This window comes from Oratosquilla oratoria, unplaced genomic scaffold (assembly GCF_046742065.1).
Source record: "Oratosquilla oratoria isolate Oo_2021 unplaced genomic scaffold, ASM4674206v1 SCAFFOLD108, whole genome shotgun sequence".
Classification (NCBI taxonomy): Eukaryota; Metazoa; Arthropoda; class Malacostraca; order Stomatopoda; family Squillidae; genus Oratosquilla; species Oratosquilla oratoria.
Window position 1 is genome coordinate 207,516 of NW_027467465.1, and position 15,376 is coordinate 222,891.

At 41.4% G+C, this 15,376-nt stretch overlaps 1 protein-coding gene across 2 annotated transcripts in view; it reads left to right on the forward strand.

The window, feature by feature from the left end:
* The first annotated feature begins 7,176 nt into the window (after positions 1–7,176).
* Positions 7,177–15,376, forward strand: part of LOC143022514 (uncharacterized) — a 169,913-nt gene continuing 161,713 nt past the window's right edge. Inside the window, exons 1-4 of one of the 2 annotated variants that reach the window (XM_076180764.1) lie at positions 7,512–7,559; positions 8,322–8,535; positions 8,932–8,980; positions 13,534–13,640. In XM_076180764.1, the coding sequence (XP_076036879.1) occupies positions 8,976–8,980; positions 13,534–13,640 (112 nt within the window). In that variant the 5' untranslated portion in view covers positions 7,512–7,559; positions 8,322–8,535; positions 8,932–8,975. Of the gene's footprint in view, positions 7,560–8,321; positions 8,536–8,931; positions 8,981–13,533; positions 13,641–15,376 lie in introns of both variants that reach the window. The other variant, XM_076180763.1, reaches the window with a different exon arrangement.

A 15,376-nucleotide genomic window follows, 5' to 3' on the forward strand; every position in this document is an offset into this window, starting at 1 on the left:
ATCCCATTTGTATTAGTATTGGTTTGAAATGTTTGTAAACTTATATCAAGTCAAATTAAATAATTTTGAGCATATATGTTTCACGCTATAATTTGTATACATACAAATGCTGTACACATACCAACGGCTTTTTCCCCCTTACAAGGGAGGTAGCCAAAAGTCAAAGGAATATATCCACTCCCACCCATTTCATCCCTACATACTCCACTCCCATTCACCACCCCTCCCTCCCTCTTTTCTTGGCTCCTCCTGTATGAAATATACAATCGTTCCAAATGGATTCATATAATAGCTTGGCCGCAGTTAAAGTTAAAAAAAAAAGAAAAAAAGTACCCATTAGGACGAAGAGACTGGTTAGTTAGTTTGATTATATATATATATATATATATATATATATATATGTATATATATATATATATATATATATATATATATATATATATATATATATATATATATATATATATATATATATATATATATATATATATGACGTTTTCAAAATGATTCTGAAATGACCTCAGTGGTGACGGTGTTTGGGGGACACTTTCGTAAGGGTGATTGGCTGTACAATACCGGCTACCGATACGTGGTGACGTCACGGCAACGGGGACAACTGATTGGCCTAGAATGGTGACGTCACGGCAACGGAGACGACTGATTGGCCGAGAGTGGTGACTTCATGGCAATGCAGACGACTGATTGGCCGAGAACGCTGACGTCACGGCAACGGAGACAATTGATTGGCCGCGAGCGAAGGGCAGGGCGCAAAGCGCCCTCTCGCGAAGCAGTCCAAGCGCCCATGGCGAAGCCATAACGACGAGGCCGGTACCAAAAGACGAAACGGCGAAGAAGCGTAGACAGAGGCGTAGACAGAAGCACCTATGGAAATGGCTAATGGCTACCAAGGGTATAACGAAGAAGACGTTCCAAGAAGATAAGGTGTTGGCAGCTAGACTAAGGGACGAGTATAGTAAAACGTTCCCTGGGTTGTACGCTGATATCAAGACCAGGTGAAAACGTCTATACACGACTTCCAAAGGAAGATGATCGCCTTCAAATCAACTCTAGAGAACAATAAACAATTCGAACACAGCGACGATATGTTTGACAAATTGGAGTGTTCGGACGATATCATATCCGATGAAGATTGAGAGGCGTTCATGCGGCATTACTTCTCATGATATAATAATTTCGTTAAAAACGGTGCAAAGTCTGATCACAGGAACTTTCAGATGCATTTCTCTTTCAAAATGATTCTGAAATGACCTCAGTGGTGACGGTGTTTAGGGGACACTTTCGAAAGGCTGACTGGCCATACAATATCGACTATCAATACGATGCCAAGAGACGAAACGGCGAAGAAGCGTAGACTACATTTTATCGAAATGTATAATTTGTAACGACAGGCCATGGGTCCCCTTGAATTCATGGGATGGCTCCTCTGGGGGCGCCCCGCCGCTCCTCCTCCTGCTGGGGGCGCCCCGCCGCTCCTGCTGGGGGCGCCCCGCCGCTCCTGCTCCTGCTGGGGGCGCCCCGCCGCTCCTCCTCCTGGGGGCGCCCCGCCGTTCCTCCTCCTGCTGGGGGCGCCCCGCCGCTCCTGCTCCTGCTGGGGGCGCCCCGCCGCTCCTGCTCCTGCTGGGGGCGCCCCGCCGCTCCTGCTCCTGCTGGGGGCGCCCCGCCGCTCCTGCTCCTGCTAGGGGCGCCCCGCCGCTCCAGCTGGGAGCGCCCCGCCGCTCCTGCTGGGAGGGCCCCGCCGCTCCTGCTCCTGCTGGTGGCGCCCCGCCGCTCCTGCTCCTGCTGGGGGCGCCCCGCCGCTCCTGCTCCTGCTAGGGGCGCCCCGCCGCTCCTGCTCCTGCTGGGGGCGCCCCGCCGCTCCTGCTCCTGCTGGGGGCGCCCCGCCGCTCCTGTTCCTGCTGGGGGCGCCCCGCCGCTGCTGCTCCTGCTAGGGGCGCCCCGCCGCTCCTGCTCCTGCTGGGGGCGCCCCGCCGCTCCTGCTCCTGCTGGGGGCGCCCCGCCGTTCATGCTCCTGCTGGGGGCGCCCCGCCGTTCATGCTCCTGCTGGGGGCGCCCCGCCGTTCATGCTCCTGCTGGGGGCGCCCCGCCGTTCATGCTGCTTGGGGCGCCCCGCCGCTCCTCCTGCTGGGGGCGCCCCGCCGCTCCTCCTGCTGGGGGCGCCCCGCCGCTCCTCCTGTTGGGGGCGCCCCGCAGCTCATCCTGCTGGGGGCGCCCCGCCGCTCATCCTGCTGGGGGCGCCCCGCCGCTCATCCTCCTGGGGGCGCCCCGCCGCTCATCCTCCTGGGGGCGCCCCGCCGCTCATCCTCCTGGGGGCGCCCCGCCGATCCTCCTGGGGGCGCCCCGCCGATCCTCATTGGGGCGCTTCCCGCCGATCCTCCTGCTGGGGGCGCCCCGCCGATCCTCCTGCTGGGGGCGCCCCGCCGATCCTCCTGCTGGGGGCGCCCCGCCGATCCTCCTGCTGGGGGCGCCCCGCCGATCCCCCTGGGGGCGCCCTGCCGATCCTCCTGTGGGCGCCCCGCCGATCCTCCTGGGGGCGCCCCGCCGATCCTCCTGGGGGCGCCCCGCCTATCCTTCTAGGGGCGCCCCGCCGCTCATCCTGAGGCTCCCCGCCGATCCTATGGAAGCCCTGCGGCTCCTCAGGGAGCCCCCGTGGCTCTTCTGGGGACCCCCGTGGTTCCTTTGGGGGCCCCAGGTTGAGAAACACTGACCCACACAAATTAGTCATCCCTATATCCTCCCCTCCCTCTCAGATTACCTAACTTCAATGTGGCGCGTATGTGTATATGTATATGTGTATGTGTGTGTATGTGTACATATGTTTTTGGACATGTGTGTGTGTATATGTGTGTATATGTCTATGCACATGTGTATGTGTACATGTCTGTTAGGACATGTGTGTTTTTACGTGTCCGTGTACGTGTGTTCCTGTGCATGTGTTTTACGTGTGTTTGTCTGTACATGTGTGTGTAAAAGTGTGTGTGTGTACATGTGTGTATGTGCACATGTTTGTGTGTGTACATGTGTATATGTGCACATGTTTGTGTGTGTACATGTGTGTATATATATGTGTGTGTATGTGTACATGTGTGTTAGTCTACATATGTATGCACATGTGTGTGTGGACATGTGTATGTATATACATGTGTGTCTGTGTACATGTATTTGTGTGTACTTGTGTGCGTGTTCATGTGTGTGTGTACATATGTGCATGTATATGTGTGTGTAAACATATGTGTGTACATGTGTGTGTACGCATATGTGTTTGTGTGCGTACATATGTGTGTATATATATTTGTGTGTGTACATACAAAAGTACATGGGTGTGTTTGTGTGTACATGTATGTTTCTGTATATGTGTGTTTGTGTACCAATGTGTGTACATTTGTGTATATATGTGTATGTGTGTATATGTGTGTTTGTGTATATGTTTCTTTTTGTAAGTGTTCTTGTGTGCGTCTGTAAGTATATGTCTGTGTGTGTGTATGTGTGTGTGTATTTACCTAATTGTATTTACCTAGTTGTATTTTACGGGAAGGGGAGCTATGCTCGTGGTGTCCCGTCTTTATATCTCATTTTATCTAAATTATTTTTCAAATCATATATTGTTTTTGCACACACTACTTTCTCATCTAACTTGTTCCAAATGTCTATTACTCTGTGAGGAAATCTATTGTTTTTCAGATATCTTCTATAGCTGTCTTTCTTTCCGTGTCCTCTTGTATTTCTTTCATCCCATTTTAATGTGTGTGTGTGTGTGTGTGTGTCTGTGTTTGTGTGTGTGTGTGTGTGTGTGTGTGTGTGTGTGTGTGTGTGTGTGTGTGTGTGTGTGTGTGTGTGTGTGTGTGTATGTTTGTGTGTTTGTGTGTGTGTGTGTGTGTGTGTGTGTGTGTGTGTGTGTGTGTGTGTGTGTGTGTGTGTGTGTGTGTGTGTGTGTTTGTTTGTGTGTGTGTGTGTGTGTTTGTGTGTGTGTGTGTGTGTGTGTGTGTATGTGTGTGTGTGTGTGTGTGCGTGTGTGTGTGTTTGTATGAGTGTGTTTGTGTCTATTTGAGTGTGTGTATATGTGTGTATGTGTATGTGTGTGTGTTTTATGCGTGTGTATGTCAGTATGTATGTATGTGTATATGTGTGCCTGTGTCTGTGTCTCTGTGTCTGTACGTGTGCGTATGTGTGTGTGTGTGTGTGTGTGTGTGTGTGTGTGTGTGTGTGTGTGTGTGTGTGTGTGTGTGTGTGTGTGTGTGTGTGTGTGTGTGTGTGTGTGTATGTATATATATAAAAACGTCACTCCTAAGATCCACCCCTTACAAGTGACGTCATCAGGCCAACGACCTAGCCACGCCCACCGTAAACATTAAATGACGTCATTAGGGTCAATGACCGACGCAGCGCAGCACTGATTGTGGCAAATTTTGTCTAAAAGACCTCTGATAATAATAATAATAATGATAATATTGATAATAATGATAATAATGATAATAATGATAATAATGATAATAATGATAATAATGATATTAATGATATTAATGATAATAATGATAATAATGATGCTAATGATAATAATGATAAGGATAATAATGATGATAATGATGATAATGATGATAATGATGATAATGATGATAATGATGATAATGATGATAATGATGATAATGATGATAATGATGATAATGATGATAATGATAATGATGATAATGATAATGATGATAATGATAATGATGATAATGATGATAATGATGATAATAATAATAATAATAATAATAATAATAATAATAATAATAATAATAATAATGATAATAATAATAATGATAATAATAATAATGATAATAATAATGATAATATAAATGATAATAATAATAATGATAATAATAATAATAATAATGTGTATACATTGTGACGAATGTGGATAGGAGGTAAGGGAACACGGGCTGAGGGAAATACTTTTATTCCTGACTAGTTTCGCCTGAGTGGCTTCTTCAGAGGAACATAGTTTGAAGTCAAGTTGGTCAATATATATGGCAAAAGAATAAAGCAGCAGCACACTTTATCGTAATGAATAATAAACACAGAGCCCCTGATCCAGACGGACGTTTCAGCCACGCGAACAACAGGAGGATACTTGGTCCACCCGCTGTGACAATCCGCCACACCGACAGATGAGGTCGAGTGGGGGACCAACCTGACACTTTGCCACGTTCCTTCTTTTGCCATATATATTGACCAACTTGACTTCAAACTATGTTCCTCTGAAGAAGCCACTCAGGCGAAACTAGTCAGGAATAAAAGTATTTCCCTCAGCCCGTGTTCCCTTACCTCCTATCCAATAATAATAATAATAATAATAATAATAATAATGATAACAATAAAAATAACAATAATAATAACAATAATAATAACAATGATAATAACAATAATAATAACAATAATAACAATAATAACAACAATAATAATAACAATAATAATAATAACAATAATAATAATAATAATAATAATAATAATAATAATAATAATAATAATAATAATAATAATAATAATAATAATAATAATAATAATAATAATAATAATAATAATAATAATAATAATAATAATAATAATAATAATAATAATAATAATAATAACTAACCTCCATCTATCTATGCGCCAATCAAATTCGACCCTTACATTCGTCAAACCAATCAACATACCCAACGGTGCCGCATGTATAACCTTTTTTATACAACGCACCAATCAACACATAAAACGTCACTCCTAAGCTCCACCCCTTAATCGTGACGTCTCAGGCCAACGACCTAGCCACGCCCACCGTAAACAGCAAATGACGTCATCAGGGTCACATTGACCCACTAACCTCCATCTATTAATGCACCAATCAAATTCGACCCTTACATACGTCAAACCAATGAACACATCCAACGGTGCCGCATGTACAACCTCTTTTATACAACGCACCAATCAACACATAAAACGTCACTCCTAAGCTCCTCCCCTTACACGTGACGTCATCAGGCCAACGACCTAGCCACGCCCACCGGAAACCCCAAATGACGTCATCAGGGTCAATGACCGACACAGCAGCAGCACTGATCGTGGCAAATTTTGTCTAAAAGACATCTAATGATAATAATAATCTCCATCTATCTATGCACCAATCAAATTCAACCTTTACATACGTCAAACCACCCCTTGTTATACGAAATTTTAAACTTGGAACTGTATTTGATAGATCGAGAAAGACGCCATCGTTTTTCTGTAATCGGAATTCAATGAAATTGTCAGACTATTTGATCATAATTAATATTTACAGGTAAGATTTCAATTTTTGCCTGTTTTCTATTGAAGTTTCAAATAATCGAAATCTCTAAGCCCGAGGGAACATCTCGCTAATTGCTGACGTATAATTAGGTATAGGACTTCCACTTTGGGAAGCTGTTACCCAGATACGAACAAGCCAACATAGGGTCGACGCAAGGTCTAAATATACAGGTCAGACCGTTTACATTCTTCTGCGCAGCTTCTGACGTCATTTGGCTGAGTCCATTTTCTCTTTGTGATACACTGAAGAAAACTGTGAAACGCCAAGGAAGACAGGAACTATAATATTTTATATATATATATATATATTATATATCATATATATTATATATCATATATATTATATATCATATATATTCATATATATAGACAGGAACTATAATATTTTATATATATATTTTATATAATATTTGTCAGAATATAACTAATTGCGTGGAGCAGTGCGAGCGAAGGCGACGTCATTTTCGAACGACGGACCAGCTTCAACTGACAGCTATAGGACCCGCTAACCCCACTTTGAACAGCCAGGTGACGTTCACGGGCCCGCTGCGCCAACTCCCTCGAAATTCGGTCGGAAGTGGTTAGACCTTATATTCTTAGATCTTGGGTCGACGTTGAGAAAAGATCAAAACCGTCGAAGAAGGTCGGCGTCGGTAAAACGTCGAATATCGACGTCGTATCCACGTCTATATTTTGCCGTGTGTCGATGGTACACGTAACATGCAGACAACGAATTCCCAACGTTGATTCTTCTACATCAATTCAACATGATGCGATCTGACGCGTAAGGAAAAAAATAAAGGTTCCCTTTCGGAGCGGCAGTCATCCAATTTCTGTCATGGTCCACTAGTTGTGAGCTTTTGTTGTATCACCTGTAAAAGTAATGTAATTATTCCGCTCAAAATAGGCCTAACTAAAAGCTAGGCCTCGATCCCTGTCGACAATATGTCATCATGCAGTCGATCGCGGGGATCCTGGAGGGTGCCGATCAAATCTGACAGATGCCGAATGTGGTAAACCATGCTACGCATTTTCCACCTCTAGGCCTACAGTTGTTTAGTCATAGGGATCTTTTTTTATATTTCAAAATACCTTTATGTTGACATTTGATTTCAAACCTACGCGAAATCTTGCAATTTGTAACTGTTCGAATCGCGCCACCAAACCGCAGCCCGCCAGCCCAGTGCGCCATTTTGAAATTGGCCAAAAGAGTCAACTGCCTCAACATTTCAAATTCTGTAAGTTTTCTCTGGTAAAATAATGGACGTCTTGCCGTTTTAGTCACTTAGGTTTTTGGGATAATCTTTTTGACGATTCGTTGTAACTTACTATATCCTTTGATTTGAATTAGTCCTGTTTATACCTTCATGATAAAAGCCTTTGTCTTCCATACGTGCAATTCGACTTGGTAATGTAAATGTTTGCTCAGCCTCAGCGCGAGTGTTGGCATGCAGGGCTATGTAGGCCAAATCATGATTAATCACACTGCTATGATTGCTGTTAGAGAGTACCTTTGATGAATCTGAATAGCACTTACTTAGTATTTTTATCCCTCTCCCAATGTAGGCCTATACCAAGTTTGTTGGTTAGAGTAGGTGCATGTATAAATTGTGTGTTTACGTGTGGTGGAAATTTGTAGTTTCAGCTCTCAGTATCTCCAGACATGCCATCTAGTAATTTTTTCACCATTGTCATTTTTGTCTTCACTACTGTGGTCATATGGACACTTGGGTTAATTTTCACAACCTAAATTGTAGGGTTGGACTGTTGTTGCTAACCAAAATTTTGTAGGAGCCATATGATATAGGCCTAGATCATCACAGTGACAATGCCTTTGAATGTTGCTGTATATGATAAATTGCTTGGAGTCACTTGATAAATTGCTTGGAGTCACTTGAACTCTTAGTTTTGGTGCTATACATGGAAGCTGAAGTTATCAAATTTCCATGTTTATTGATAGTTGCAAGTGATCTGACAGCGGGTACCTTTCTGTATTGTAGGTGAAGATGAAATGTATTCTCTAGTGGTATTTGTGGATGAGGTTAATGTAGACATGGTCAACAACAAAATTGATCTTTGCAAAGGAGAAAAAGTCATGTTGTTACTGGCTGAGCAAACATATAGAATCGAAACTGCACAGGGCGGCAGTATAAGAACAGACAGATCCGTTACAAGGATGGGAAACGTATGAAGTAAGGGTTATTCATCAAGCAGGTGAGTTGAATAGATTCAGTTGTGTTCCTCATGTTGTACACTTGTTGCATGCAGGGGTAGGTTTTTGATATACATTACACATGGTACATGTAAATGCACTACCTTGGCCTTCGGAAAAGATTAGACATAGGCATAGCTTTAAAACAAAGCTTCATGAAGTTGGCCATTTGGCAATTACTTGAGTTACTGACCCATTGGCATTGCAAGGTAGTCTGAAGGTTTTGTTACATGTAGGGCCTGACAATAATACATTGTATTCACCACATTGCAAGACAATGGTCTGGCCACAGTTCATTCCTGACAAGTGACAGTTTCATGACATTGAGGTTGGATCTTTATCTTTAATAACATAGTATCCAATTTATCTTAAGCCTTTCAAATTCTCTTTATTTTAAGGCAACTACGAGGCATGTCGGAAAAACCATAGAGGAAGCAGAGGAATGAGGTAAGTTCACAGCCTATTCATGTTTATACCAATTTTTAATCAATCATGACATTTGGTTGAATACTCGGTCATAAAACGATTACCAGAGATAGAATATAATTTGTAATCTCTAATAAATTTGTATATCATATATAGAATGAATGGTTTTATAACAAAACTGTACTGGTACTCTCCAGGAGCTAGTGTGGTATACAATAAAGATATGCAGAACAGGTTTCTTATAAGTCTTTAAGATGAAAAAAAGTGATTGGATTTTGAGAAAATTGCAATTCAACAATCAAGCTGAAAAATTGTAAAAAGGAATAGATTCCAGAGAGGCGCAAACACGGATATTTGACATGAAACTTGTTTTTCAGTATCTCCTAACCTAACGTAACCATTCTATAGGAGAAATAGATCTTTCAGATGCAAAAAGAAAGGGATAAGTTCCAGAATCATGCAAACGGATATATAACATGAAATCTACAATACCCAATAGCTCCTAACCTAATATATTCTAGCCTAACCTAACATAATCATCCTATAGAAAAAAATAATTTAAATAAAAAAAAATAAAAATGTGTAAAACGCATATGTGTGACACTGGAATAGAACTGGGTTGTCTTTACCAGGGGTGCTGTGATCATTTTAAAAGATGCCAGAACCCTGCAGGACTTAACCAAATCCTGCCATCCCCATTATGATCATTGTTTGTATATCCAGTGGGCCCAATGTATGTCACTCAATGACTCCATATTATGGGTGTGCACTAGCTAGTGACCATAAAATAAGTATAATCATCAAGCAAATAAAGATTTCTATTTTTTTCTAGAACTACTCACCTATATAACAATAGAAAATTAAATATTCACTTTTGTAACTTGTAATACATCAATGTAATATATGCTTTTCTTGGTGGAGATCAATAAGAAAAAAATGTTTTAAGCAAATACACTACTGAGTGGAGTTGTGACAATAGGTTCGAGATGCCATATTGTCTTCTCTCCAATCCTGTCAGTGTCAGTTTGACAATGGTGCTGATGGTGTGTACTGGGTGTTCTCCCTCTCCAAGTGATGTCACCAAGCTACATATTTTTAAAACAGTGCTAAGGAACTGAGATGGAGTTCAGTTCGAAGCTTTAAGATTTGTTTAGATAAACATATAAGCAAGGTGCTGTAATGACTGCCATTTATTTTATATTATTTGATTATTTGTTTGTTATTATTTGTTTGATTTCCATATTTATTACTTATATATCAGTTTATTATTACTATTTACCTGTTTGTTTATTTATACCTGTGTATTATTTATATTAGTATAATTTTTATTCTATATATTTTTTTATCATTCATATATATATATATTTTTTTGCATCCAACCTAGTTATGGACCAAAAGGTCTCCTGTCGGCATGCTCCGCCTTTGTAATCCTTTGTAATCCTTCATGATTTTCTTCAAGCTATGAAACTCTACCCCTAGCAGTCAAATCGGATGACAAAACAGGCCATCAACATCCCTGATAATGACAACAACCATGATGAGCTCTAGAATTACATGTACCACATTACTAAATGCTGGTAAGGTTAGACGAATATATCATACTTGTATTTCTTTGACCTTTGCATCTATCACAACAAAGATGGTATCTCAAGCAGTCATAGTTGTTATTCTGTTCATTAGTGTGTCACTTGTAGCATTTTTTTCTGTTATTGATTTCTGCCAAGAAAAAGATATTGTGTTGATGTATTATAATTTACAAAGTTATTATTTCATTTTCTATTGCTATATTGCATAGATGTGCATTTCTAAAAAAAAAAAAAAAAAAGAGCCACCCACTTGCACAGGATCTCCAGCAGCACTATATATCTGGTCTTTACACACACACACACACACAAGGCTCGGTGGCGGATTGGTAAGGCACTGGCCTCACAAGCCGGAGAACCGGGGTTCGATTCCCCGGCCGGGCGGAGATAAGTTGGGTTTGTCTCCTATCACGTATAGCCCCTGTTCACCTAGCAGCGAGTAGGTACGGGATGTTAGTCAAGGAGTTGTGACCTTGCTATCCCGGTGTGTGGTGTGTGACTGGTCTCAGACCTACCCAGAGATCGGCAAATAATGAGCTCTGAGCTCACTGCCGTAGGGTGGTGTCTGGCTGTCTCGAACAGAGGCTGCAGCAGATCCGAGGTGAATACACACACACACACACACACATATGAAGAGAGACTAGCAAAACTTGAACTACAGACACTAGAGCAAAGAAGAGAGAGAGGAGATTTGATAGCTATTTACAGAATCATGAAAGGTATAGAAATTGCTGATAGAGAGAATCTGATAAAATGGGAAGACAGAAATACAAGAGGACACGGAAAGAAAATTTAAAAAGACAGCTATAGAAGAGATTTGAAAAAGAACAGCTTTCCTCACAGAGTAATAGACAGTTGGAACAAGTTAGATGAGAAAGTGGTGTGTGCAAAAACAATACATGAATTTAAAAATAGTTTAGATAAAATGAGATATGAAGACGGGACACCACGAGCATAGCTCCCCTTCCCGTAAAATACAACTAGGTAAATACACACACACACACACACACACCTCGTGGCACTGTGGTTAGAGTTCATGCCTGCCACTACGGCAGTCCGTGTTTGACTCCTGCTCAGGGCTGAAATAATTTCAGTATCACTGCACTGCAGGGTGTTACTCCAACTCTTGTGGGTGGGGAGATGGGTGTGTGTGTGTATGTGTTTGCGTGTAAGGTCACAGTATTACCCATAGATCACTCATATGAGCTCTGAGCTCTCATCCAGGAGGTTAATAACTGTTGATCCTGATTCCAAGATGTGATTCAAGACCATGCACCGAATCATGGTGGTGGTAAACACACACACACACACCTAGATTGGTCATATATGAGCTCTGAGCTCTCTTCTGGGAAGGAAATAACTGTCGGTCATGAGTTCAACACGTGATCCAAAGACCATGGTAAATCACACACACACACAGTTGTAAACCATTATAAATTTGCAAAGTGGTGAAGTCACCCATAGGCGGCTCATGGAAGGGTGTAGGCCTTTCAAACAGAAACTGTACGATTTATGTTTACTATAAACTGGCAATTTACCAACATGGGTAAGTGCCACCCTGGGGCGAGTTGAAAAGTGCTGAACACACACACACACACACGCACGCACACACACACACACACACACACACACACCATCACCATCACCATCACCATCACCATCACCATCACCACCTTCCACATCTGATGGTCACTAGCACGACTCATGTGTAAGATTCGTCCACAAAACAATGTTCATACACACAACTCATGATGAATAAATCCTGCATTGAAAGTGCATTGCGGTAGTGGGAATTTGCTTTACCTTCTTTTCACCAAAAGTGCCCCCCCCCCAAACATCATGGGGAGTATTGTACAGACTGCTGTCGTATATGTTTACAGTCCTCCCATTTTATCTCATAATGAGCTGTGACTGAATGCCCCCAGGACATGTGCATTGTAGTGAGCAGTAGGCTGGTCTTCACCATACAAATATACATCCTCTTGTACAAGGGATATTTTCCTTGCTGTTACTATGTTGTGGGAGTTATTTGATTTAGCTGGATACAAAGGGAAAGATTCAGTTAGATTTAAGGCAGGTGGTTGTGAATGAATGAAAAGTAATGGTACATTTTAACATTCTTGTAAGTTTTGACTAATTCATGACATAGTGATGGGTATGTTTATAATAAATATAATTCTTCTTTCCAGCCATTCTACCCATCATTACTCGTTTTGGAGTTCTATGGTCCTCCATAAGTGCCACATGTCCAGCCCATCTCAGTTTTGCTCTGCTTATAAATGTTAAAAATGATAATTAAGAAAATTAAACTAAAGGCTGCATGTAAAGATGACACACACCCCTCCCCCCCCCAACACATGCTGTTCCACAACTGTAGGTTCACATATTCTTATCTTTTGCATACTCATAGATGTAACAGTCCACATTTTGTGTCGAAAATAGTTTCTTTTAAATGATTTTTGATCATTTAGGGGGTGTTGAGAACTGTTTTGGCACCTTCCAATTGGTTATTACATTTTTTTGTTCATTGCTTTGAAATAACTCTCATAAATTCCACATTGATGGGGGTCCTGTGTACATTGTATTGAGATCAATCAATTGGTCTCTCTTGCAGAAGACCCATGGTCATGAGGCAGCCATTAACAGCCTCCATCCAATATGGACCAACAAGTTTTGCAAATGTTACATTTTTCAGGGCACATGAAGAATTGTCACCCCAGAACGCCCACATGAAGAATTGTCACCCCGTGAGATCCCACCTGAAGAATTGTCACCCCAGTATGCCAAATATCAACAATGGAATAAAGATTGTTAGTTTAGGTTGATTGAGAGTTCTGCTTATTGTTTTCAACTTGTACAACTGAAGAATCGTAAACCCAGCATGGCCCACATGAAGAATTGTCACCCTGTCAAAGACTGGGGTGACAATTCTTCATGTGATCCCATTTTTCTTCATATTATCCACTGTAGACATTTTTTGTTTTATTGCAGAGATTATAGCGAGAAGGATTTGATCAACTTTGCCAACAACAACCCTGGCGTGGCGGTGTACCTAAAACCTCGGAGGCATCGATCACCTTGCATAAAGGCAGAGTACTGTAAGTTTGACTTTTGCAACAGGTAGTAGCCTCTTTTACATTGGAGCTTAAACTCAGGAACATTGTAAAGCATGAGGGCCCACCTGTAGCAGTGGCAAACCCAAGACCCTCATACTCCTGGAACAGTAACAGCTCTCCCCCCTAATCCCTTGTAACAAAAACACTGTCACCTGCATTATTGAAAAAAGTAATTTTCTTCCCTTTGAAGAGCTGGAGTTCTTCTTAGCTTAATCAAATTTACTGGTGTTAGCCTGAATTAAAGATTTTATATTTAATGACATTCGCAGAGAATTCACTTCTAAAAGCCTGCCCGCACACCAATGTTCCCTCTTAATTCTTTGCTGTGAGTGAGCACAGAAATTTGGTTGTGTGCAAATTTTGCCTTCTTTGCAAAGTATGTGTGTACTTGTGTGGGTCACCATACTGACTGCAGAACACAATACAAAGGATCTCAAGACATGATTTTATGAAATTGACAAATTCTCAAAATCACCTTTCTTTTGTTTTAGATTGTTATGAAATTATACAGTTAATTTCTTTAATTAGAAATGTTCAATTTCATCTTGAAAACCTTATGTGCACATATATTTTCCTCTGTGTACTATTTGTAAAATGTGTGTGCATGCACATGCACACAGCTTAGAGGGAACATTGCCCCCCCTGCACCCCACATGTCCTGCAGCATAGTAATCGAGCAAACAAAGAAATCGATTTACAATTTGATTATGACTGAGACGTATTTTTAAAGGAAATGTATCTAGAATATACAACCTTGACAATTTGTTTGTTGATTTATTATGATTATCATTATTATTTTTTTATTTGTCTACTCATGGCATATTACTAATTAGATCTATGTTTTCAGTAAATGGAGGAGAGGAGTATATAAATACTCATGACCTGAATGGGGAGGAGGTTGCAAAATGGGTCGAGTACATGTGTGGGCGATCAGGGTACCCAGTGGAGCGTCTCCTCAAATATCAACACACAGATTCATTTCTCAGTGTGATGTATGTTTGCCATTTAGTCACTTTTTTTTTATCAACACTTTTATCAATGCTACACTTTTTATTATATCAACATTTTATGTTAGCCCTTTTGTTGTTTCTGCTTAGGTACAAGTTTCTTTGTTCCCTCCTTATATTTTTCTTTAAAAAATGTTCCATTTCTCTTCCATCTTTGTTTCATCATTTGAAAATTTTCCCAGCTAGCATTTTGAATTTTTTTTTTCTCCAATTTTTACAGTCAGTTTTGTTAAACTCTTCAATCCACCAAGGCATTTGCTCGCTTCTCTCAATCTATATTCTACTTCCACCTTCACTCCACCTTTTCCTGAGGAATAGACATTTGGGAATGGATGCTGAGAGGAGACTGTATGAAGGAGTGATTGTGCCAACAGCACTGTATGGGGCAGAAACATGGAACATAAGAGAGAAGGAGTTTGAATGTGTTTGAGATGAGGTGTCTGAAAAGTATGATGGGGGTTACTTGGCTAGATAGAGTGAGAAATGAGGAGGTGAGGAGGAGAACAGGGGTGGAAAGGGAGCTGGGAGATAGGGTTGAAGAAAGAGTATTAGGATGGTTTGGACACATGGAAAGAATGAGTGAAGAAAGACTAGTAAAAGAGGTATGGAAGGCAGATGTGGAGGGAGTGAACATGAGGGGACGTCCTAGGATGAGGTTAATGGATGGCGTGAAGGGGGCTTTGGGGAAGAGGGGAATGTCTGTTGAGGAAG